A 26,270-nucleotide genomic window follows, 5' to 3' on the forward strand; every position below is an offset into this window, starting at 1 on the left:
TGCCTTATCCGTTGAAATGTCACATCAATCAATTCAGGTGTTTAACAGCCGTTGATTCTATTCTCTTAACCGTTGATACTCATACATACATCTGTATGTATTGGTTTTAAAGGTAGTTTTTAGAATACTTACAGTTTATTCTTAAAACGGCTGAAATTCACTAACGCATATTTATTGATAAATCTTTATTTTATATTTTTGTTTATTAATTTGAGAAAGCATATAAGTCCTTCTGATTGTTCATTTTTACTTTACGCTTTCTTAAAATTTCAAGCATTTACCATTTTCTCTCTGCAAAAACTTCAAGTTATTCTCTGCAATTTCTACTCACAACAATGGCACCAGTCGTGAAGATTATGTCTCAATCTGGGTTCATCTATGAAAAGAACAATTTCATAGCTTTGGTAGAAAAGAATGAAGCCCACTCAGACTATCACAAAATGATGGACTTCATCAAAAACTGTAAACTTAGCTATGCAATGCTGGAAGCCCCAACAATTTTCTGTGAAGTAGTTGAGGAGATTTGGACAACTGCTGAGTTCAACTCCATGGATATGACTATCTCCTTCACTCTCAAAGGTAAAACTCACTGTATTAACTGTGATGATTTACAAGCATGTTTTAAATTGCCTGAGAACAATGCCATGACACCACACACTGATAGTGATGTATCCAGCATGTTAGATTCCATAGGTTATTCTCTTAACTCTGCTAATTTAGGGAGTATTAGAAGAAAAGGCCTTAGGAAAGAATGGAGTTTCCTTGGGGATGCCTTTATAAAGGTTTTCTCTGGGAAAATTAGTAATTTTGATGCCATAACTTCATCTCTGGTTAATATGCTCTATATGCTTGTTTCTGATAGGTATTTTAACTTTAGCAACTATGTGATGCTAGAATTAGGTACTAGATTAGGTAACAAAGCTAATAGACCTAATAACATCTATTATGCTAGATTCTTTATGTTATTGGCTAACCATGTTGCTGAAGGTTTAGTCATAATCAATGAGAATAATAAACTCAAGTGCTGGGCACAAGAGAAAAGAGTTCTTGCAGACTTGATGAGAATGGATCTTAACAGCAGTGTATCATTGGTATATTTACCAATCATGAATGCACCTCAGGTAGGTGAGGTAATTGCTTCTACAACTCCTACTTCTTCCAACCCCTCTATTTCTTTATCTTCTAGTGTGGCCATGAAATCTGTGATGCCCCAACAGATTTCTACCAAGGTCACCAAAACTAAACTTTCAAAATCAAAGACAAAGAAATCCACCTCTGTTGTTTCTCAAAAGACAACAGTTGTAACACCAACTATTAACCCTGAGGTGAGTGAACAGGGTGTGAGTGGTGAGGGGAGGGGTGAACATCAAAGAAACCCCCAGGATAAGGAAGGAAAGTTGAGTGCTTCCCAAGCTAGCCAAGCCACAGTTTCTCAAAAAGCTGTGGTGGTTGAAAAGGTATCTAGCACATCCCTAGTAGCATCCTCCCAAAAGGATGTTACTATTGAAAATAGTTCCAAACCAGGAACACAGAACAAACGAGGGAGGGACACTAAAGCCAAACACTCACCAACAAAAGCCTTTATTAGAAGAAAGAAGGCTAGAACCCAATCTTCTACACAGGGTGCACACACTGCACAGATACATCCATCTGTATCTATGCCTTCTCAAACTCAGTTTGATGTGACTCCAATAAATGTGGAGTCACAGCCCCATTCTCTCACAATAAACACACATCAATCACCAAACACTTCATCACCATCTCTGGATGTGGATATGTTATTCCCATCAATTCCTGATTCTCCCTCTTTACAACTCAGGGAGAAGCCCCACTCAAATACAGGTGATCATCATCTCTTGGATGATTTGTTGGATCACCCGCAAATTCTTTCAGATATAATTGAAGGATCTGTGTCACCACATCTCAAATCAATCTACACAGATTCAACAGTTATATCACTTTCAATTTCAACTTCTTTTCCTTCTTCAACGGATATCACTCATCCGTTGACAAGTGGTTGTTCTTCAACGGATAAGCTTAACAGCAGTTATCCGTTGATAACATCAGTTTCACCTTCAACGGATATTCCACATCCGTTGACAGTCTCTACACAAATAACTGAATTAATCCCAAGTGTAGAAGACATGAATACTGTGCAATCACTCTTAGGATTGAGGGAAGGGAGTGACAATTTGAGTGAGAGGCTGGGTTGCTCCCAGGCAAAAGGAGAGATTGAGAGCTCAAAAATGCATGCTATTTCTTCCAGCATGGCAAAAGTAAGTGAGTGGAGTACCACCTTAGTAGGTGAAGGTGAGGGAGTGAGTTGTGTGAGCCAGGGGGAGCCCCTGATGCAAGAACATAGAGAAAAAGAGAGAAAAGCAGGTACAGTAGATACAAGGGTGGAACCAGCCATTGCTAATGAGTCAATGATTGTGGATGATGCTGAAAAGGAAAGACAATTTCAGCAACATTACAAAGCTGTAATTGATAACATTTCCTTGGATGCTGACACTTTTACTCATCCTGTGACAGCCTATCAACTGTTGGCTGCTCAGGGCAATGAGAAAGCAGAAAGGTCACTACATCTAGTGCACACAACAGAATCTCTTCAAAGGGATAAAGCTGCCATTAACAAAATGCCTTCTACAGCTGGTGAGCCATCTGAGGAATTTGGAGCAAATTCTGATGATGATGACTCTATTTCTTTTTATGGAAGCATGAACTTAGGGGGAGATGAAGGCCCTAGTTCAATTCCAAATCTACCTGAATGGGCCTTGACTAAGGAGTACAGATCAGGGGAATTCAATGTGTCCTTAGTCAAACAAATCAACACTATTCAACAGGCCATTCAGAATACTTCACATGCAAGTATCAAGGCTATCCTTCAAGCTCACCTGGACTCACTGCATCTCATGAAGCTGCAGCAAGTGAAGCAGAATCTGAGTATGGATGATCTCAGGAAGGATATTGCTGACTTGAAAACCTATACTTCAGAAAAATTGGATTCAGTCATGCCCTATGGTACATTGCAGGACTTGGTTTTGAGATTGAAGAAAGAATCTGTTACTGAAAAACGGTTGGCCAAGTTAGAAGACAGAGTTCAAGTTATTGAAAATTCTGTGGCCACCATTCTTCACAATCAACAATCTCAAACCAGTCTCCTAATGCAGCTGGCAAAAGCACAAGGCTTGACCCCTCTCCTTGATGATAACAAAAAGGGGGAGAGTAAAAGGGAAGGGGAAGGAGAGCCATCTACAAAAGTCAACATATCTAAAGTGCTAGTTCCTGCCATCACTACTTCTCCAATCATTCAAATCAAGGGCAAGCCTGATGGAATTGATTTGATTCAGCTAGCAGCAGCTGAAATTCAAGTGAAAGAGCAAAGGAGGAGAATTGATGAAAGGTTGCAACTGTTGTTTGGTTCTACACAAGACAAATCAACATCTGTGAAATACAGCACAAAAATTGAACCAATCAACATGGAGCTCATGCCAGTAGGGAGTCATAAGGATGGAGAAGCTTCTTCCAAAGAACTACAAGCTATAATTCTCAAGCCCAATGAAAGATCCAATAAGGACTCAACAAAGAATCCTTTAAAAGAAGTGGACTTTCCTCCTCCAAAAGCTGATGAGAACAAGATTTTAGGCAGAAGTATTGCTTATCTCAAAAAGACCATGGATGAGGCTGTAAGGAGAAATAGAGCTATTATCATTAGAGAGGGAAAGAGCATATGTGTGATGCAAGGACATCCCAAATTCTCAATAGCCAAGAAGGAAGAAGACAAGCAATTAAAGGCTGACAAAAGAGCACAAGCAAAGCTTGAACAACAGCTGAAGTCAAGTCTAGTTGAAAAAGAAAAAGGGATTGAAGTCAGGGGTGAAGACAAGACTACAAACCTAGATGAGGTTTTAGGGAGTATATTTGGTGAGAGTGTGGAAGAAAGAGAGGAATGGCAGAAGGGAAACAGAAGAAAGGCCAAGGCACATAAAAGGAGTGGAGATAACACTGAAATAACCAAATCTATATCTAAACCACTACCTTCCATACCTGAACCCCTTGTTGCTGATCCCACAATAAACATCCATGGTGAACCAATCATTCCAAAAGAGGAACCTATTGATTGGGACACTATCAAATTGCCTACCTTTCTAACCACTCTTCCACTACCAAAGAAACATAAAAGAAAACCAAAATCTACACCTCCCTTAACCTCTAAGAAATTCACTCAAAAACAAAAACCTAAGCCTAAGTCACCCATTTCTAAAGATGATTATGTTCACATCTGTGACATAAAAGAAATTTCAGACATTGAACTCTATCTGGATGAGCTGGAGGATGTAAGGGGAATAGCTGCCTACAGACAGTTACCAGAGAGATTAGTGTTCAGATATAAAGGAACTGGGGAAAGAACATGGCCTCTCCACAGGATTCTGGATGAAGGCTACTCTACCTTGATTAGAGTCTATTCAGCTATACAAAAGGATTCTGGCTTTACCAGAACTGCCAAGACTGAAATTCTCAACAAGATAGCCAATATAAGGAAAACTTGGAGGGAGCCCAATGCTTTACCCAGGACTTTACTCATTCAAGAAAGGGAAATGAAAATTCTCAAATCACCTCATTGGTTGATGGAATTTAGAGATGATAAAGGAGTCAGAAGATTTTTCAGACTTGAAGACCAACTCAAGATTGCCAGCAATGAAACTCTCAAAGAAATGCAATCTAAGTTGGATGTCAGTGTTGAAGATGAAGCTGAATTCTTCAGACAACTCCAACTCCAAATTGAGGAAAATGACAAAAGGCTAGGAAAGAAAACCAGGGAACAAAGAAGAAAAAGATGATTTGCTCAGACTAAAGGAGTGTCCTTGGAAACACTGTAAATCTTCAATTATCTCCTAGTACATACACTTTTGCAGCATTTTTAAATTTCTACTTAGTTTCAATTCATATATCTGTTAAGTGTTTTGTTATCATCAAGTTAACCCTGAATTTATGCCTACAATTCTTATAGACATAAATAGGGGGAGATTGTTAGGAATGTATGTGCATTAGTTTGATGATATGTTTAACAAAATCCTTAAGTAGAAATTTAGTGTCTGTAGCCTCAACGGATAAGACCACTTTGGCTATCCGTTGATGGTGTAGCTTTACTTAGAAATAAGTCTAGTGTTGTAGCATATTTCAGTCTCTGTATTTAAAATGTAATTCTTGGAAGTTGAGAGAAACTATGAGTCATGTTGACTACTAGATGATATGCAGATAGGAAGGCCAATTGTAAATACTTCATGCCTTGTAATTTTGTATAAGTGAAGTGGTATCAACGGATGACTTAAAGACCTTCAACGGATGAGAAGCTAAGCTTCAACGGATGTCTCTAAAGCTTCAACGGATAAAGTCATCAACGGATAACATCCTTCAACGGATGAGTGCATCAACGGATGAAAGCTTCAACGGATAACATCCTTCAACGGATGAGTGCATCAACGGATGAAAGCTTCAACGGATGTTCTGATGATTAGCCGTTGATAAGGGGTAGTTGTACCTACAAACAGAGGCACATGGGTTGATAGAGACAACTGAGATGTGGTAGCCGAATTTCAGGAACAACAGAAAAAGCAGCCGTTCTTCTCTAGTACAAAGATGCAATAGTCAACAAAGTACTGGAGTGAACAGGAAAAGAAGCAAGTGAAGATCTTATTTTATTACTGTATTTTATATTGTTCTTCACTTGTACACTTGGTAATATAAAAACCAAGTAGAAGCTAGTAATTAGATGAGAGATTTTCCAGAGCTGTTTAGAAAAATATTGAGAGAAAATTCATCTAGTTTGTACTAGGATGCAGCTGTGATCAACATTGTTTAATCACAGATTTTCTAAAATACCATCTCTGGTGGAACAACAAATCCACCAGAAAAGTTTTTAAGGTCTGTTGTGTTATTTACATTTGTGCTTGAATATAAATCTGTCTGTATTAGCTTAAAGCAATTCACACACTTGTTCTTCTTGAACACACAACTTTCATAAACTGCTCAAAACTTGAAAAAGTTTTGAGATTTACATTCAACCCCCCTTCTGTAAATCTCATTGTTAGTCCACTAGGAATAACAATAACTTTTTTAAAAAAAATTCTCCCTCTACACGCACTTTAAGATTAACAAAAATCATCGTCATGCCAATAACAGAGGTATTTACCTTAAATACTTACTCCCTTCTGTCCCAGTGGTTTATACATATCATCTGGGAACGGAGGATAATGCAAGAATTAAAAGAATTAATAGCAAAAGTAAAGCACATTATTTAAATGTAGAAAAAGCATGATTACACGGTTGCTTTAAGGGGGAAATTGACCCGCCTGAACAAAAAATCAGATTACATTTATGCCTTCTTTTTACTACTCATTTTTACTGGTACAAAAAGAATAAGAACCTGCATCACTTTTTACAAATATTTCACCTCTGACTCTAAAAACTACTTCATCTATCAGACTACAAAAAAATGGCCACTGACTTCATGCTTCCAGATTTAAATGAAGAACCAATTCCAGATTTGAATGAAGTTCCAGCCACTGCTCCGGGTCCTGCAAAACGAAAGATATTGACAAATTTAGAGAAGGATCAAATTTCTCAAATGCTAATTTTAAATTACAACAATGACAAGTTTGAGAAAGGAACGATCAATCAAATTGCTTCCAAATATGAAGTGACCCGATTAGTAATTTCGAAGATATGGAAAGTAAGTCTACAAGCAATAAAAAATGGTGATCATCCGGATGTGAAGAGAATATACAAAGGTGGCAACAAGAGTAAAGTTTTTGACTTACAAAAGGTAAGTTCAATTCCTTTAAACTTACGAACCAATATTCGGACATTTGCTTGTCAACTAAATGCACCTAAATTCACCGTCCATAGATTTATTCAAAGGGGAGAAATTAAATCACATCTGAATGCGTTGAAACCTTATTTAACATCTCAAAATATGAAAGTAAAGTTGATCTTTGTTTTATACTACATCGAGTGCTCAACACTCCATACAAACCCAACATACATAGACGAGAACTGATTTTTTATTACAAGAACATCAAAAAAATACTATCTATTGCCAAGTGAAGCGAAACCGCATAGAACTTCTAAATCTAAGAGATTTATAACAAATGTTATGTTTAAAGTGCGGTTGCAAGACCTAGGTATGACAAAGATGGTGTTTTGTATATTTAATGAAAAAATAGGAATCTTTCCTTTCATTATTGAGGAGCCGGCGGTAAGAGCAAGTAAAATTAGAGTAAAGGGTGTCATAGAAGTGAAACTCATAGATATCATCACCAAAACTGTGATAAAGCAACGTTTAATCGAAAAGATTATTCCGGCTATTAAAGCCAAATGGTCATCCAACTTTAACAAACATATAGTCATCTAATAAGATAATGTTAGACCTCATATAAGTGACAATGAACAAGATTTTATCAAGATTGCACAAGATGGTGAATTTCACATTACGTTAGCTAATCAACCACCTAATAGTCTGGATCTCAATATCAACGATTTTGAGATTTTTTAGAATAATTCAAATATGTGACCCACTATACATAATGGAAAAGGTTTTAGACGAGACAACCGGTGGTGAAGCATAAGTTGTGCTTCAATTATGTTTACATATTTTGATAATGTATGTCAATCTTTTGTAAATCTGCTTTCATTTCATGTACTTTTATGTAATCCGGTAGTATATGGTAAGAAAACAGAATTTATGTGAATTATTGTACCTTATGTAAGTTGGTAGTACTTGGTTTATCTCAGATTTCTCTTTGTGATTCTAAAATGTACCTCCTTTTTCACTTGAGCTTTCAGCTTGTCCCAGTCCTATTTTGGCTTTGAGGAAGGGTAAACAGGTCTTTGAGTACCTTGAAAATTGACAGGAAAATTTGAATATAAAGAAAAGAAAAGTCCTTGGAAAACTAGAAGATATCAAGTAACTGGAACATTAGAAAGAATGCAAATATATGTTTGGGTAATGTGTTAAAATCCAGGAGCAACAGCCATATCTGCACGACTGAATTTCCTACTGCTAAAAGAAATGATTAATAAAAAACACATTTCAACCTAATGATACTTTATCACCCGAGGAGCTGAAGTGCTCTTACTGAACTCAAGAGATGTCCAGTGTATGGTGTCGGCCTCAATCAAACAGCCAGATTCAGAAAGTGTTCTTATTAATGTTTAATCAAAAAGCAAATATAAAAAGAAAGTACAACACTTGAAATCATTTTTTCCAATTCCAACTTCATCAATTAATGGACCCTAAGACCTTAAGAAACAACTTAAATTCAGAAATAAAAAAAAAACTACATAAGACTATGTCAAACAGAGACTAATAAGCAAACAATCAATATCCAAGACAAGCGCGACCATGAACAATAAGCATGAGGACTCACGTATAAGTCTTAAATACGAATAATCGAGGTACTATCAGCTGGAAAATTTAGATGCCCATTTTGTAAATCTACAAATACTAGTGTTTTTCAAAACTGCAGAGGCATAACAAGCAACAAACCAATTATAGACACTAACAAAATATGCACAGTACCATCGGGTGGCAGACTTCCATGAAATCTAGCGTATATAAAACAGAAAAGTAAACATACATGCTTTATTATCAAAATGCCTTGTATTAAAAACTAAATTCAGGTCCTGGATGCGAACACTATGTTCTCAAAGGTGATTCACTTTTGAACTTAAACAACACATACTATGCCAAGATACGTTATGTTACACTGCTCTTGCATTGGAAACAAACACAAGGGAATTACACAAATTATAAGCAACTAAAAATAAGACATAATAAATCAAACGCGAAGTATAAACAATAGTAAAAATTACGACAGGTAATTTACATTCGAACAAACAATATATATACACACACGTTCAATTTAAACTTACTAACATAACATGTAATTTTACAAGTTCAAATCCTCAAAATTAATTATGACTTACAAGAACTTAACACTGACTACTTAAAACATGCTATTTTCATCGATTGAAAGAATCATGCTTCACTTGAAAAATCGGGGGAGAAAAATATGGAGTTCCCCACTTGGGTCATCAAATTTCGGGTCTTCAAATTTCAACTTCTTCGCTATCGAATTGTCTGCCTTCTTTTCAAATACATGTTTTTCCATGTTTCTCTTGTTTAGAGTTGAGATTTTGGAGTATCTTCAACAACATGGCATAAAAGAGACGGGGAATCGGAATGACAAGAAGTGGTCGAATATTCAGTCAACTGAGATTTTGGGGAAGTTTTGACAAATTTTACAATCGGAAAAAATGGAGATGTCGGAGATTCGGGGTCGGACTCTGAAGCAACTAAAGGAGCTGAATCATGTATCGATTCAGATTCCATGGGGTATTTGATGGTAGTACGGTAAAAATGCAAAAATGAAATAGAGAGTTTCAGTGTTCTTGATGGGGTAGAGACGAGGGAGGAAATAAACGAGATAAAAAAAGAGAACTAAAAGAATAAAATGGGTAACAACATGATTAAGTTAATAAGAGTATTATAATTAAGTTTAATGATGACATAAAGAGGTATGTTTAGACAATATAAAAGTATATAATCTATTTTTATATTATTACTCCCTCCGTCCCTCCCAATTATTATCGTTTCTGGGAGAGTATCCGACACGCATTTTAAGATGAAGAAAAAGTAAAGTTTTTTTTAACTTTTTTTAAAAAAATTATTTTTCTAAATAAAAGTTTAAACATTCTATTTTTATTCGAAAAAAAAAAAAGTTATAGAACTATACTTTCTATTTATCTTAAAATACATGTCGAAAACTCCTACAGAAACGATAAAAATTGGAAGGAACGGATAAAGTATATTTAACTATTTTTGGGTATATATAAAAATGAGAGGGATATTCCAAAATAATAAATATATAGTATTGAACGAGACAACGGGAGTAAATAACTCGATATAATCTAAGATTGTAGTATCAAAACGGGAACTTCCTCGAATAACTTAATTGTAATGGATTTTATTTCATCGAGATTTATCAAGTAGTTATAGAACTTGTCCTTTGAAACACTGAGTAGCCATATCATGCTGTCTTGATGGTACCCATTTTGGATCAATCCACATTCATATTTGATTCATGCCATGCCACACGCTTTGTTGATTTTGATCCATTCTAATCGTTTACGTTATCTCCCTCCTACTCTCCATAAATATAATATTTCTACTTCTACACATACTCGGTGCATGAATTCGTAACCGCTTTTTGTTTTTATACCATCTACTGATTAATTTGCTGTAAACAAATACTTACATCATCCAGTTTTAAACGAAAAGACTTTAAAAGGTACCGCCTTTATCCCAACAATTTCTTTACAATTTTCTTTTGTTATGTAACATTCAATTTTTTATATTTCAAAACTTATCAAAAATAGTAATGGATCCCACAACTTTCCAATTTTTACTCCCTTTTCACACTACTTGTACTCCACTATCTCCCTTCTATATATTAAAAATTAATTAATGGATTCCATCACTTCACCCACTTTTCTTTCTCTTTTTCACTATTTTAAATATATTTTTTAACCTCCGTGTCTAAATTAAACGTAAAGAATTGGTCGGGACGAGGAAGTAAAATAATAAACCGGCCTCATGAAAATTCACAATTCTCATTCTATGGTCGGCAGCACGAAACTAATACGCAAGTTCCTCCAGAAGATGAATGTGAAATCAATACAAAGCGCAAGATTTGACAAACACATAAAACATGTAAGTATAAATTTATTTACTCAATTTTCTTCATTCAAACACATGTTATGAAATTAAAAATTTCTAAAATTTTTCCTAAAACTTTCCGAATTAACAAAGTTTGAAAACAATGTAAAAGAAGCACCTAAAATCACTAAATTTAAAAGAAAATAACTAAAACAAAAAAAACTAATTATTAGTAACTTCTAAATTAAATTAAAGCCACAAAGCTCGGGCTTGCTTCAACACAGGAATCAACTCGCCGCTAATATGCGTCGCCATAATCCGATCCAACCCACCAAACAACTGCCCACCGATGAATACCGCCGGCAACTGCAACTCATCATCTTTTCCGGCATCAAGCTTCTTAAGTTGACCGACGACGTCGTTTTCATCCTTCTCATCAATTTCGTACACAGCTGGATTAACACCTTGGCCATGAAGCAACCGCGTGACCACATGAATCATGCAACAGCCGCGCTTACCGAACACAATAACGGCGTTCTGCGACACCATCTTCTTCAGCTCATCTTCTTTTGTCGGAGCTTTCATTGCTGACGTACTACTCGTACCTTCATGAGATGAATAAGATGATGTCCATGTCTTGTAAGGAAGCGCTTCTTGCATGGCGATTATAAAATATATTAATATAGATATTTTCGAACTGAGCTTGATCGATTATGTGAACAAATATGTAAGTAAAACAATTCAGACAGGGATGTGTTTATATACTACGAGGGAGGTGACTTGGAATTAAGAGGCGGGCGTCAACGGGAGTTAAGAGATCAGCTTACGCGTTACATTACAAAACATAATTAAATTAGGACAGTTATGGATTACGTGTACTTATGTCATTCTGATAATTACGTATTACTTCATGTCTGTTGTCACAGACACTCTATCAAGGATTCAAGGGGTAGAGATGGAATTTAAAAAAATTAAATGATGTGGTTAGGTTGTTATTCTTTTTCGATAAATATGACTTATAGTCTTATAAAAGAGTATCTATTCTCATAAATATTGGGGTGAGCGAGGATTGAACCAGTATCAAGACGACAACCACTTGAGTTATCCAACCGTAATTTGGTAAGATAGTTATTTAATTTAATGGGGCAGTTGTTTTGGTCTAATCTTGGAGCCTGGTTGAACAAAATTGTGTATAATACTTTTTTTATTAACAAACCCAAAATGTAGGTGTGACGATGACGAAATCGCGACCATGGATTGCAATGTGTGATGTATACAAGTCATATGTAAGGTGGGGAGAACTTATCAAGCGCATTTGTATGGCAACAATTGTGTTTTGAGGACTAAGTTAATTATATTACATTTTTGGCAAAGAGTTGGGTTAGGTTTTTCAAATATATTTTTTAAAATTTTTATCAAATCATATGACACATATAAGATAGGTTTTTGATTTATGAGTGCGTATTTATATACGCGGGATATATTAGTAGGTAAGTTGTTATTTACAGCATTACACACTAGTATTTAGTTAAAAATTGGAAAATCTGGCACAATTTTTTTTACTATATATATGATTATTCCATGGTGCGCTGATGGATCAGGGTTTGGGGGATTTAAATTTTATTAATGTGTTTAACGTCTTCAAGTTAAGTTATAATCAATCAACATTATCTTATCATCTATACATTTATCAAAATATGTTATTGTTTACCAACATTTTTAATGTAATGCAAGATTTAGAAAAATATTTTTTATCTACACATTCATTTTCAATGTTTAAACACATTTGTAGTTAAATTTAAAACTTTTACGGATCTGTTAGCATTCATTTGAGATTGTAATATTAGTCATAGGATTATTAACACTTGCCATGCAAATATATAATTAACAAAAATATGTTATTCTTTACCTAAAAATTTAAATTTTATCAAATATTAATAATGTATAGAAAAATAAACTGTCTATACCTTAAGTTTCTCCGCGCTAACTCCTACCTACAAAACTTATTATGTATTCAGGTAAACGTTGAAATTTTCCTAACCCACACCACAAGTGTTAGTCATTCCCATATGTCCTTACCTAAGCATTATGTCACTACAATAAAACCATGATGACATTGGTATTTATTTAAATAAAACCATGATGACATTGGTATTTATTTAATTAGTTCTGTATTGTTAGTTAATTTGTTACTCCCTCCCTACCACAATACGTTTTCCATTTTGACTTTTGTTACCGTTCACGTTTAGCCATTGACTATTAATTTACGGTTAATCTATAAGATAAAAAATAGTCATGAGTGATCTTGTTGTATTCGTGTTTACGAGTATTTTAATACGGTGAAATTTTTATATTTAATACTAATACGAAATTAAAGATATTAATAATCAAAAACGTGTATTGACAAATATGTCCGACACAAACCAGAAAAGTATTCAGGAACATAGGAAATACTACCTAATCATGGCATTATGATGTGCTACTGCCTATGTAACCATATACCAATCACTACCTCGCTTTATTTGTCAAATTTTAGCCTCAGGAATTTTTTGAGAATTCAATTATAAAGGCTAGTAGTGATATTAATTAAAAAAAATCAAAACTTAATCAAAAATAACTTTTAAAGTTTAATTTTAAATCAGTTAAGAAAAATTAGAGATAGTTATTTATTGTATACCAGCAGAACCAAATTGTACTTGAAAAGTATATATTATAATTCACTCTTAAAAGTACATATTAAATTTCACTCTTTTCAATTGCTAAATTTTAGTTAAAAGTTATACTATGCTTATGCTTGTATAAGTATTAATTAAACTAATTTAATAAATTTATATATGTGATCTCGAGGTTTTAGCATTTCAACGTTCTTCGGATACAGTGTAGCTTTTACGAAAATATTTTCATGGTTCCTTCGCGGATTAAACAAAAGTTAAATTAATTACCTACAAAATTAGGGAAAACAACATACTCAACTTAACATAGAAGCCAGATAAGAAAAGTAATATTTAAATTTATTTAAATCTAAAGAAATAGAATGAAAGAAAAGGGTAAAACTGTAAATGTATCTAGGGAGAACAAGACAAGGTAGCCGGTGGCGGACGGTGCGAGATGAGAAGGGACGACGTCTTCGTCTACATCATTTTAATTATACAGCATTTGCAAATTGCAAAATTGATACTCACTACGTTACTCTCAATTTTTATCATTTTTAAGAAAGTGTTTGACACATATTTTTATATGAATTAAAAGTATAATTCTATAATTTTAAAAAAAAAACTGAATAAAAATTTAAATATTTTATTTTTATTCGGAAAAACTTTTTTTAAAAAAATTATAAAATTATATTTTAAATTTATCTTAAAATAAAAGTCAGTCAATCTCTTTGAAAAGATAACAATCGGTCGAGAGTAGGGGTCAGACAAAATATATAGCAGTACCAGCATGTAGCCATGACCATGAGCCATCCCATCACCCAACGTGTGCTGTGACATAATAGTTCCACATCCTCACGGGTCCCGCCACGTGGCTTTCCATATCTCTCACTTATCCTGTACATGTATATTATTGGGTGAAGGACAAATTTAGCCTATTTTTACATAAAATTAACAAAAATAACCAATTTCTGAAAAGTTGGCCAACTTTAGCTGATGAGATACCCAACTGTCAGTGTAGTATCCACTTTATACAAGATACCCTACTGGCAGTGGAGTATCCCATATATGAAATACCCAACTACCAGTGGAGTATCTTATACAAATTGGGATACCCAACTGACAGTGGAGTACTCAATCGGCCAAAATTGGTCACTTTTTTCAGAATGACTATTTTTGTTAATTTTTTTCAAAAATCGGCCATTTTTATCATTTTTTCTATATTATATCATTTATTTCTCCGGCTTTTATTCAAGAGGGTTCAAGTTATTAATTTCAAAAAGCGGATTTTATTTATATTGTAATTAATAAATTTAATAATCGGATAATTTATCAGTAATTGATTGAATAGGTCAAATATTTTTGATCAATTTACAAAAAAAATTAAATAATCGACCAATGTATATAACAGAGATTTCAATATTTAAGTCATCAAATTTTTTTCTTTTATATTAGATTTTACTGTTAAAATATTACTCCCTACGTCCCATCGAAAAGAATAACTTTGATTTGGGCACGCAGATTAAGAAAAAGTGAAACGTTAGGAGAAAAATAAGAAAAATGAGTAAGTTATTAGGTCAATCAATATTTAATGTATCAAGTTAATGCAATGAAAAAAAGTAGTGGATGTAAGTGGTTTTAGTTAATTTTAATATTATAAATTTTTTATTATTTTTGGTATAAAGAAATAAATGGAACGGAATGAATATATATTTATTATCTTACTTACGGTAACTGACAACTTCAGCTACAATTAATAAATGAGGATGAACTAATCTAGAGTTTGAAAGGTGTCACTGCGGCATAACTTGCTGCTTGTTTAACTCATACGTTTATTATAATGTATTGATATATTTAATAAATGGGAAAAAAAGGTTTATTTTCTTACGTGAGATTTAAAATTCAGAGCTCTGAGCTCATTAGCATGGCGACATATAGTAATAACTGAACAATAATTTAAACTTTTGACATACATATAGATATCAAGTTGTGTCGTCCCCACGTCACATGTAACATACACACGTAGGTTGATTAGGATTTCTGTATCTGTTTATCAGCTTCTGGGCACCTTCTTTTCATATTTTGTATTTTCCAAATAGATATGAATAAATTTAACATATAAATAATAACATTAATAATTACGTATAAAAGAAAGATATATTTTGAGGATGAACTCACAGTAAAGGAAGAACTCCATGTGCGGATGTGTGCCCCGGGTTTGAAAAGATCTATACTCGATTTCCTGGATTGATATTTAAAATTTTACCTGAATGTCATCAAATTATTTTACTTTTTTTATAATATTGCTATAATCAAATTCATTTTTAGTTATCACATTTCTATTTTTATTGGTTAATTGACTAATTTTTTTATCAAAGATTAAAATTTACTCTTATATTAATTTAAAAACTGAAAATTATTTGTTAAAGTAGATTTATAGTACTTTTCAATGATACAATTTTTTTATTATTATAAAATATTAATAAATTTCAGCCAAACTTTGGTCAGCATTCACACTAATAAACGTTCAATAGTGTAACAACTAAAATGGAACGGAAAGAGTACAGGTTCACCCACGACTCTCCTCCCTTTGTACATTATTTCATGGAAAAGAATTAATTCCCAACAGATGCTACGCAACAGGAACACGATATACAAACTTCCAGAAAGGGTAAGGAATCAGATGCTAACAGGAGCAATTAAAGGAACAAGACTATATTCACTTTGGACTAGATCACAGATTAATAATATATAAATGCGTACCACGCCTTGCACGTTGCAAAATAGATAGCAAGAGGGTACACTAGATCGAAATTATATATTCCCTGTAACACGCAAGGAGGAGAAACACGATATTTAAACAAAAAAATTGTTTATTACAATAATTTTAAGCAAAAAAAGCACAACCTTTGCCTTAAAAATCCTCAGTGATCAGCTCAATATTCAAGTGACCATCAACTATCCAAAACTTAGGACAGAGAGAGTAGCCTACGAAATGGTCGAATGACCATTGACAATCAACTATCATAGAAAGTTTTCATAAGAAATATTTCTGAGATAAAAACATGCCACAATGTTAAGAGGTTCAATAATAATATCAATTATGATCACCAACCAACATATTAGTCTTGGACGAGATTTACCCAGAGTTGAAATACGGGGCATAGTTTTAAAGGTTATCATACTCGGCAATGTTTCATAGGTCATCATACTAGCAAAGAACAAGGTAGATTGGGTGGCCAACAAAAGAAACCAGCTAAAAGTTCAATCTTATGCTTATACTTGCTTTGACCTTATGCTACTACATGCTTTATTTAACTGGGGTAACATCCATTCCCTGCAGGTTCAGTAACAGATCACCAGAATTCAAGTAGGTCTTGTTATTTCCACTAGCCATCACATTTGCAATTTCTCTAGCTGCTTCAATCTTCCTCAAAGTGATGAAAGCCGGATTGCTAGCAATAGCTTGTCCAATCAATGAAGCACTCTTAGCTTCTCCCTGGTAATCATTGAGTAATACAATTCAGCACTTGTATATAACAGAAAAACAAAAATTTACCACTAGACTTGCAACTTAATTTTTAAGTGAGACTTTACTTTTAATTTTTAAATGATTAAAGCAAAATCATTTAGGTCTGTAACTCCGGCCAATGAAAAAAAACGAAAGAACGAAATAATTGGGCACATTAATTTTAGTTATGTATTAGCCTAAAATAATATAATGGACAACATATGCTAAAATGATTTTAAAAAGGAAAAAACGTTTTAATAACATATCTCGATATTATGATTTATATAGTCATTAGTTCTTCTGACCTGGGCTCTGATAATAGCACTTCTCTTGTCTTGCTCAGCTTTTTCCACAACAAACTTGGCCCTCTCAGCTTCCTGTGCAGCCACTTGTTTAGCTTCAATTGCAGCAGTAAATTCTCTTCCAAAAGTCAGAGTTGTAATGGACACATCATCCAAGGCAAGGTTGAAATTAGCAGCCCTCTCTGTTAGAATCTTACGTATTTCCCTACTGACAGCCTGCACAAAAAAATAAACTGTAGGAAAGGCCAAAAGATATGCTAACAAGTAACAACATAATTTTTGATCCATTATAATGATCAGGGAAAATTAGAAGTTAGGCAGAAAAGAAAATTTTTGTTAGTTCGACCCTAATTTCGTCCTCCTACCAATGTCAACAAGACATAGGATCTGAGTCAGATCCTCAGTATTAAAGACAAACACTTCTGACTTCACCTAGCAACAAACTATAGTTCAAACAAAATAACTCATTTTGACAACTTGTTTATAAAGGGGGGGAGAATTTGATGTCAAAATTTGAGACTAGCATACCTTATTTAAATTGGAAAAAAGGTGAACTGGTACATGAACTTACAGATTCCACATTCTTTTAGACTAAAAGTTACTACATAATATGCAACTTGAGGGATGTCAAAAATTAATGCTATACACATGAAAACATGATACTACAATTACAATGATCATATGCTTCTACTAATAGCTTAAGTTAGCATGCTATATTCTAATGGATTTTGGAACAGCTATCCTAAAAAGCCAACATATTTTAGTTCTACTACGTGTGTGTTACATTTGGTCATTTTCCCTTCAATATCAATAAAATATGTTACTGATCCTAGTATTGTATAATATGTCAGCCTCATCCAGTGAGCAAGAATTTTACAATTTAAAATTTAAAAAACAACAAACCTCTCTTTGAGTAATCAGTTGGCTAGCATTGTACTGGGCAACAACAGCTTTCAAAGTTTCATGAATAATCGAAGGCAGAACTCTTTCATTATAGTTCTCACCAAGAGTTCGGTAAATCGTAGGTAACTGACTTGCCATAGGTCGAGTAAGAACTCGAAGACCAATTTTGACCTACAAAGATGAACAAAAGATACATCACATAATATATCACAATAATGCCTTCGTAAATCACTGACACAATGAAAAAGACAATCCTCCAGGAGTATATACCTATTTAAGTATCTAACCAAGGTAAAATAAATCAAAACTTTTGAATACGCAAAGCAATTGTCTTCGAGCTAGTATAGGTATTCAGCATTAAATACTATTTGCAACTGATTTCAACTTGAGTTCATGCAGACTTAAGAAGTGATAAGACTACATATTCCACATTCATGACCCAACTACATATACTGGATATTTACACAAAACCATTTGTTCATTCCAACCAAACTTATGGATTATATTAACAGGTCTAGTAGTAAAACAACTGCAGATTCTTTATAAAATGCAATTAATCATGACTAGAATACCGAAACTGTATATGAAAAAGGTCCACTGTTCGATACAATAACTTTCACTTTACAAAATTTTAATTTTCTAATCGCGATTGCAGAAAGTCTTTAGCTCTGCTTATAATAGAGCAATTAAAAGTGAAAATTTATCAAAAAAAATCCCAAATATAGAAAAGGAAGGATGATGTATAATTGCTAGACAAATAACAAAAATACAATGGAAAACGGTTGAATCTAAAGATTTTGTGATTAAATTCTTGTAAAGCATGAAAAATTGAACAGAAACAAAAACTTTTGTGCAGATTATGTAACTAAGTTTTAAGAAAGGTATGTTCAAATTCAGTAAGATGCGTACAAGATTTTAGTGCCATCTTTGTACATAAAGGTCACGAGAGCTGCTCTAAAGAAGGCAGGTTACAGCATGTGTTAGTTTGCAAAAGAACTCATAAATAATTAGCACAGACCGACCAGAAAACCAAGCTTAATTCAACTAGCCAAGAAATTATGATAATTTGAATATTTGCAGGGAGTTTTTAGTAGATTAAGAACTAACCATCTGAAGATCTCGGCTACCAGAAGTGCTCTCAACTAGATGGGGTCGTGCACGAACATCATAAATAATCGGCCTCTCAAACCATGGGAGCATCAAATGTGTTCCTTCAGGATAAACCTATGACTCAGGTAAAAAGATGTGAAAGTTATTACCAAAACAAGACATACCTCAGGAATATATAAACACAGAAGAAGTTAAACAGACAGTATGTATAAATTCTAATCAAAAGATAGTCAAGATGATACCTTGTCTTTAACACCAACTATACGATTAAACACAATTGCACGATGCCCACCATCAACATTATAAAGACTGTTACCAACTGCATACAATCCTAGCGCTGCAACTGCTCCAACCTTTAGCAAAGCAGAAGCTGCGCCACCACCAGGCACATTGGGAACTTTGACGTTTCTAAAGTTCATTTTCTAGCCTAAAATAATAAAAGTATAAAAAGTGCCAATCAGTTAGTACTAAAAAAACTTATAAAAAAAGGCATTTTCTGACACAGTTCAAAGAAAAAACCTATGAAGCAAAAAATAAACCTAACAACAAACATTAAAACGAAAAAAGATCACATAAAAGCAAATGAGTACAGAGCAGATATAACATTTAAAAAAACGTTCAGAATATATAGCAGAGGAACGATATAATTTATTAAAATCGAAATAAAACCTGAAAACTGACTTGCGATACATTATACTATGCGTAAACCCTAACATCTAAGACTGCAAAAACGTATTTAAATGTACATAATTCTTCATTTAGTTCTCATAGGGGTTTTGTTCTCATTTAAACCACATACTGATATAATTAGGTGATTTATAAAGCAATTGAACAGTGATTAATCATCAATACAACCTAACTATAGCACGATCACATAATATCAAACTCGTAACACAAAGAGTGTTAACAATCAAAGGTATTACAAGTGTACACGCAAATATAAATGAAATACATAATTTATTACAGATCTAGCACTAATTGGGGATGAGATGAGGAATATTAGAAGTGTACATACACAAAAATGGAGATGAGATAGATGAGAGAGAGAGAGAGAGAGACTTACGAGAGAGATTGATGTGGAGAGAGATGAAGAAAGAGGGGTTTTGCAGAGGTTCAGCTGCTTGGGGAAGGGGTTTAGGGTATTAAAAGGGCTTTACTAAATGTATGACTTATCTATCCGGGTCATTCTTTTGGGCCTTTTTAATCAGGCCTTTTGGCCCATTCGACAGTCAACACCTTTGTTTTTTTTAATGTCCTTGTTTTATTTATGCTTGAAACCTGGTTTGTAAATGAAAATCATAGCTTGGATTTTTCTGTTGTTTTAATTTATTTTTGGATTAATTTTTTTGGCAATTTTAAAATTAAATGTTTGAGATAAATCGAATCAGTGGCCAATGAAACAGTCTTTGTTGTTATTTTCTAGTAAATAAACATGCATACAGTTAATGTATTACTCACATAACTCGTATATAGTATATTGATCGAATGTAGCCGTGAATTTAATTGTGAGAGTGTTGAGTTTAGAGCTTCGATATATATACATTGATATTACTAGTCATCATTTGTAAGGGAGAAGTATACATTCAGCGAGAATTTTTTTGAAATTAAAGGTCAAAACAACTACAATTATCAGAAAGGGGTCAAAATAGTAAATTTTCTCATACACCAAAAAAAGAGAAAGGAGAGTTGATAAAATCACTATCATGCAAAATAGTGATAATCAAGTAGTCGACTGAGAAACAAGTCTTAATAATACAATGGTTGAATATTATACAAACTTATTAAAAACTTTAAACATCGATAAAAATTATCGTATAAATAGCAAAGTAATAGAAGACTTATTGAAGCAGAGCATATAAAAGGAGCTCTATTTCACATTTACCGTGATAAATCAACACCCTCAAACGGAATAAGCCCAACTTTCTATTACTCCCTTCTCCTGCCTTCTCCTGCCAATTCTTTACGTTTAGTTTGGGTACGGAGTTTAAAAAATTATATCATATATATAATTAGAATGGTAAGGTATAGATAATAAGGGGTAGCCTATTATTTTACTATAATATTTAATAATTTTTATAACAAACATATATAACTAAGAAATTGAACTATATAAATATATATTCTTAAATGATATTAAAAAATATTAAAAATATTATATTATATATAATACAAGCAATAATTATTTTAAAAAATATAAATATAAGTAACAATTAATAAATCATTTATAATCGGGTTAAAGTAGTATCATTTTGTTAAAAAAATTAATATGATAAGTTAGAAATATAATAATAATAATAATAATAAATTATTAGAATTTAAAATTGAAATTTGAATCTAATGAAATACATTTAAAGTACCATGAAAACACGTGTGGAAGTGTAAGTATAATAATAATAATAATAATAATAATAATAATAATAATAATAATAATAATGATAATAATAATAATAATAACTATTACAAATTAAAATTGAAATACAAATCCAATAAAAAATATTATATACTAAATGTATTTCATCATTTCTAACATTCCATTAAAATACCTAATAATCTTTATAAATAGATAATTATTTAATAAATTAAACTATAATTACGCATTTATAAAACATAAAAATTAGGAAGAAATATAATAATAATCATAAAAAACTATTTTGATCAAACTCCACAATATTGAGAAAAGAAAATATATAAATAAAATAAAAATAACTACATAAACATATTACGTGAATTATATAAAAATAACTACATAAACATATTATGTGAATTATAATTATATTTTCTTAAATGATATAAAATAATATTAAAAGTATTATATTATACATATACAAAAAACAATTTGATTTAAAATATGTATGAATTGATAATTTTTAATTTTATTTTATAAAATAAGAAACAAATTTAAATTATATTTAGGTATAACTATTACATATGTTTTGTTTTGTAACAAGGAAAATACCGTTTGTCTTTTAAAACATTTAGAGCACATGTATCTTATGAAATTAATGAATATTACAGTTTGTCTTTTAAAAAATTTGGAGCACATGAATTTTATAAAAAATAAAAATTAGGAAGAAATATAATAATAATAATTTTTTATTACAATTCAAATTTGAAATACCAATCTAATAAAATATATTTAAAAGTACTATGACAATTAAGTGAAAGTATTTTTTTGAAAATCATTACTAGAACCAAAAAATTATAAAAATATTATTATAAACGTCGCAAAATGTAAATCCAAACAAATTTCTGATTTTTGATCAAACTCCACAAGATTAAGAAAAACATATATAAAAATAAAAAAATAATTACGTAAACATATTATATGATATGATTAAAATATTCTATTTACAAATTTATAATATGAAAAAAATATCAAATAATGAAATAAATTAAATAAATTATAACATATATGTTATACTTAGGTTATCAATGTAAAATATAATATTACAATAATAATTAAATATATAACTACAAAAAAAATAATTTTTTAGAAAAATACATTATTAGTGAAGAACATAAAATTTATTTAGGAAAATAAAATTATTTTATTAAAAATTAATTAAATTAAGAATAAATCTTCAAAAATATATACAAAAAAATTATAACTATCCCGTGCATCGCACGGGTAAAATTAGGAAGAAATATAATAATAATAATTTATTATTACAATTCAAAATTGAAATACCAATCTAATAAAATATATTTAAAAGTACTATGACAATTGAGTGAAAGTATTTTTTTGAAAATCAATACTAGAACCAAAAAATTATAAAAATAGTATTATAAACGTCGCAAGATATAAATCCAAACAACTTTCTGATTTTTGATCAAACTCCACAAGATTAAGAAAAACATATATAAAAATAAAAAAAAATACGTAAACATATTATATGATATGATTAAAATATTCTATTTACAAATTTATAATATGAAAAAAAATCAAATAATGAAATAAATTAAATAAATTATAACATATATGTTATACTTAGGTTATCAATGTAAAATATAATACTACAATAATAATTAAATATATAACTACAAAAAGTATATTTTTTTAGAAAAAATACATTATTAGTGAAGAACATAAAATTTATTTAGGAAATAAAATTATTTTATTAAAATTTAGTTAAATTAAGAATAAACCTTCAAAAAACTATATAAAAAATTATAATTATCCCGCATGGGTACAAAACTAGTATGTATAAAGTAGTGAAAAAGAGAAAAAAAAATGAGTGAAGTGGTGGGATTTGTTGATTTTTAATGTATAAAAGTGAGATAATAGAGTAAAAATAGTGTGAAAAGGAAGGAAAAATGGAAAAAAGGCGGGACCCATTGAGTATTTTTGGTAAGTTTTGAAATGTAAAGAATTGAATGAGACATCAAAAAAGAAAATGTAAAGAAATGATTGGGAGAGAGGGGTATAAAATTTGAAGTATCGTAAGTTTTGATATTGTTCAAGTGTTCGGGAAATTTTTTGTGTCAATTGCATTTGATCATTTCATATATACCGACAATATTGTACTTATTTCAAAAAAATAAGTGTTCCATATTTATGCTAGATCTTAGATCCATCACATTGTGCAATGTGACATACAAATTAGTTTCGAAAGTGTTGGTCAATAGGCTCAAACATGTTATTGACAAAGCCATTTTAGGTATCCAAAGTGAACTAATAACATATATTTTATGATTTCATTTGGGATGATGTATTTTATGAAAAGAAAGACGAAAGGAAAAATAGGGTGGATATGTTTGAAGATATAGATGTTAATTTGATATATATTTTTTATCGTAGGCAATCCGCAGCCGCTACCCTTTAATGCACGGGCTCACGCAATAGCCCGCAAACCATGTGAACCAAGGTAAACCGCATTTAAGCGACAGATTCTGACTCATGAGACATAATCATAAATTTTCATTCCGTGGGATTCGAATTTGTGACCAAGAGGATAGTTAATTACAACTGCAAACTCATGGTTATGGCGTAAAAAAAACGGAACTCAATTGTATACTCTTTGATTCAGGTTATGAAAGATATAGACCATACAAGTGGTAGTTCGGGTTTTTGGAGAAAATAATGGAACTTGAAAGTCCCTACCCATGTTAAACATTTTTTTCCTGGAAAACCTCAAAATTATATATGCATGATAACCAAAGATTAATCAAGAATTAATAGGTGATTGTGAATGAATTATGTCCAAAATGTAATGTTAATCTGGAAATAGTAGTAAATATTTTTACTACATGTTCATTTGCGAAATAATGTTGGAACATTCTAAGTTACACAATAATAACGACTGACTACAAACCTTTCTCATATTGCCTTAGTTTGATGTTTGATAAATATAAAGTTTAAAATTTGTGTTTGATAGTTATTTTTTTTGACAAAATGCATTTTGTTTATTCGATTAACTCATCAAGGATACATTGCTTAACTTTAACCGGAATGGTCCTCCAGTCAAATTCACGATCAGGATACATATGGGATAACTGAGCAAGCTCATGTGCCAGCATATTCGCAGATCGCATAATGAAATACAACTCTAAGCTATAAACTCACTAACCATCTCCCTGCAGTCTTCAATTACTTTTCCAAGTCTTGATCTCATAGGTGCTCGACTTCGAATCATTTGCACTACTGGAAGGCAATCTGATTCAATGGTGACAGAATGCCACTTCATCTCCTTTACCCAGCTCAACGCTTCCTAGATAGCAATAGCTTCCACCATGGTTGGGTTTAAAACCTCTGCAATACATCGTGTTCTTGCTCCCAGCATATCACCTGCATGGTCACGGGCGACAGTTCCTATGCCACTAGCTCCTTGGTCCGTAAAAACTGCTGCATCCACTGTGATCTTCACATTGTTTTTTCGAGGTCTTGCCCAGTACAAAGCACCATCACCTGCATGCGAAGGTTGGATTGGTACCTTAAAACTCCGATTCTGAGCTTCTTTCTATTGTGATAGAAATTCCCACGCTTTTGCAACAATTCTTACTGGTGTCCATCTTTTCTTATTCCACACAAGATCATTCCTGGCACGCCATATCGACCAACACAAAGTAATCATTCTAGCTTTATCTGCAGGTGGTTGTCCAGTGACGTTCCTTTCCATCCAATACCCAAACTCTGTATTTGTTCTTGCATCTACGTTTGGACTGAAAATACTCCAGCACCTTGCAGCCATTTCACATTGAACCAACGCATGAAAAATTGTTTCCACTCCATTGTGACAGACCGGGCAGGAGTTGTCAATTTGAACATGTTTCTACTGGAGTTGAGTTTTAGTCGGGAGGCATGATGTTGCAGCTCTCCATATTAAACTAAGTACCTTAGGAGGAGCTTTAATGTTCCAAATTGTTTTCCAGAATTTTGTGTTTGCACTATCACTCCACCTTCCATTTTGTGATTGTAACAATATGTAAGCACTACAAACAGAGTTTTTGTCCTCCTGCTCAAAACGCCAGTATAGAACATCCTTCTCTAAGTCTTGTTCAATTCTTGTGTTAATGATACAACCTTGATCTCTGTTATTGAAAATGTCCTGTATAATTTCCACATCCCATGTTTTTGCATCCAGTTGCATCAGTCCTGCCACTTTTTCATTTTCAATTGATGGAGATTCGGTAGTAATATACGGATTATCAGCATTCCCAAGCCAAGGTTGCAGCCTAATATGAATATCTTTTTCGTTGTCTATTCTCCAACAAGAACCAGCAGCTATTACTTGTTTTGCCTCGAGGATGCTTCGCCAAATAAAACTCGGACTACAGCCCAGTTTTGCATTCATAAACTACTCATTTGCATAGTATCTGGCTTTATAGACCCATGCTACCAAAGTATCAGGGTTTGTGATCAAACGTCAGCACTGCTTGCCCATCATAGCCATGTTGAAGTCACGTAAACTTTTAAATCCCAATCCGCCTACGTGTTTATGCCTGGACATATTCTCCCATGACATCCAGTTTATGCGAGAATTGGCCTTGTTAGAGGAACTCCAGAAAAATTTTGCCATTTCCCTCTCTACCTCTTTGATCAGTTCTCTAGGAATCAAGAATACATTCATAGCAAA

General features: G+C 32.5%; 2 protein-coding genes and 1 long non-coding RNA gene across 3 annotated transcripts; all 3 read right to left on the reverse strand.

Moving 5' to 3' along the window:
* Window positions 1-6,280: 6,280 nt before the first annotated feature.
* Window positions 6,281-9,535, reverse strand: LOC141711572 (uncharacterized). Its single transcript, XR_012571390.1, has 3 exons — window positions 8,989-9,535; window positions 7,761-7,898; window positions 6,281-6,578 (listed from the first exon to the last, which is right to left on the reverse strand). It is a non-coding gene; the product is annotated as an uncharacterized LOC141711572 (long non-coding RNA).
* A 1,225-nt stretch (window positions 9,536-10,760) lies between these two features.
* On the reverse strand, window positions 10,761-11,516 carry LOC141711574 (glutaredoxin-C9-like). The gene has a single exon (XM_074514117.1). The coding sequence runs from the start codon at window positions 11,378-11,380 to the stop codon at window positions 10,970-10,972; it is 411 nt and encodes a 136-aa protein (XP_074370218.1). The 5' UTR covers window positions 11,381-11,516; the 3' UTR covers window positions 10,761-10,969.
* Window positions 11,517-16,393: 4,877 nt separating this feature from the next.
* On the reverse strand, window positions 16,394-20,359 carry LOC141711573 (prohibitin-1, mitochondrial-like). Its single transcript, XM_074514116.1, has 6 exons — window positions 20,261-20,359; window positions 19,440-19,624; window positions 19,195-19,311; window positions 18,088-18,258; window positions 17,188-17,400; window positions 16,394-16,870 (listed from the first exon to the last, which is right to left on the reverse strand). The coding sequence occupies exons 2-6, from the start codon at window positions 19,614-19,616 to the stop codon at window positions 16,682-16,684; spliced, it is 867 nt and encodes a 288-aa protein (XP_074370217.1). The 5' UTR covers window positions 19,617-19,624; window positions 20,261-20,359; the 3' UTR covers window positions 16,394-16,681.
* Window positions 20,360-26,270: the final 5,911 nt, after the last annotated feature.

The sequence above is a fragment of the Apium graveolens genome, chromosome 3 (genome assembly GCF_009905375.1).
Source record: "Apium graveolens cultivar Ventura chromosome 3, ASM990537v1, whole genome shotgun sequence".
Classification (NCBI taxonomy): Eukaryota; Viridiplantae; Streptophyta; class Magnoliopsida; order Apiales; family Apiaceae; genus Apium; species Apium graveolens.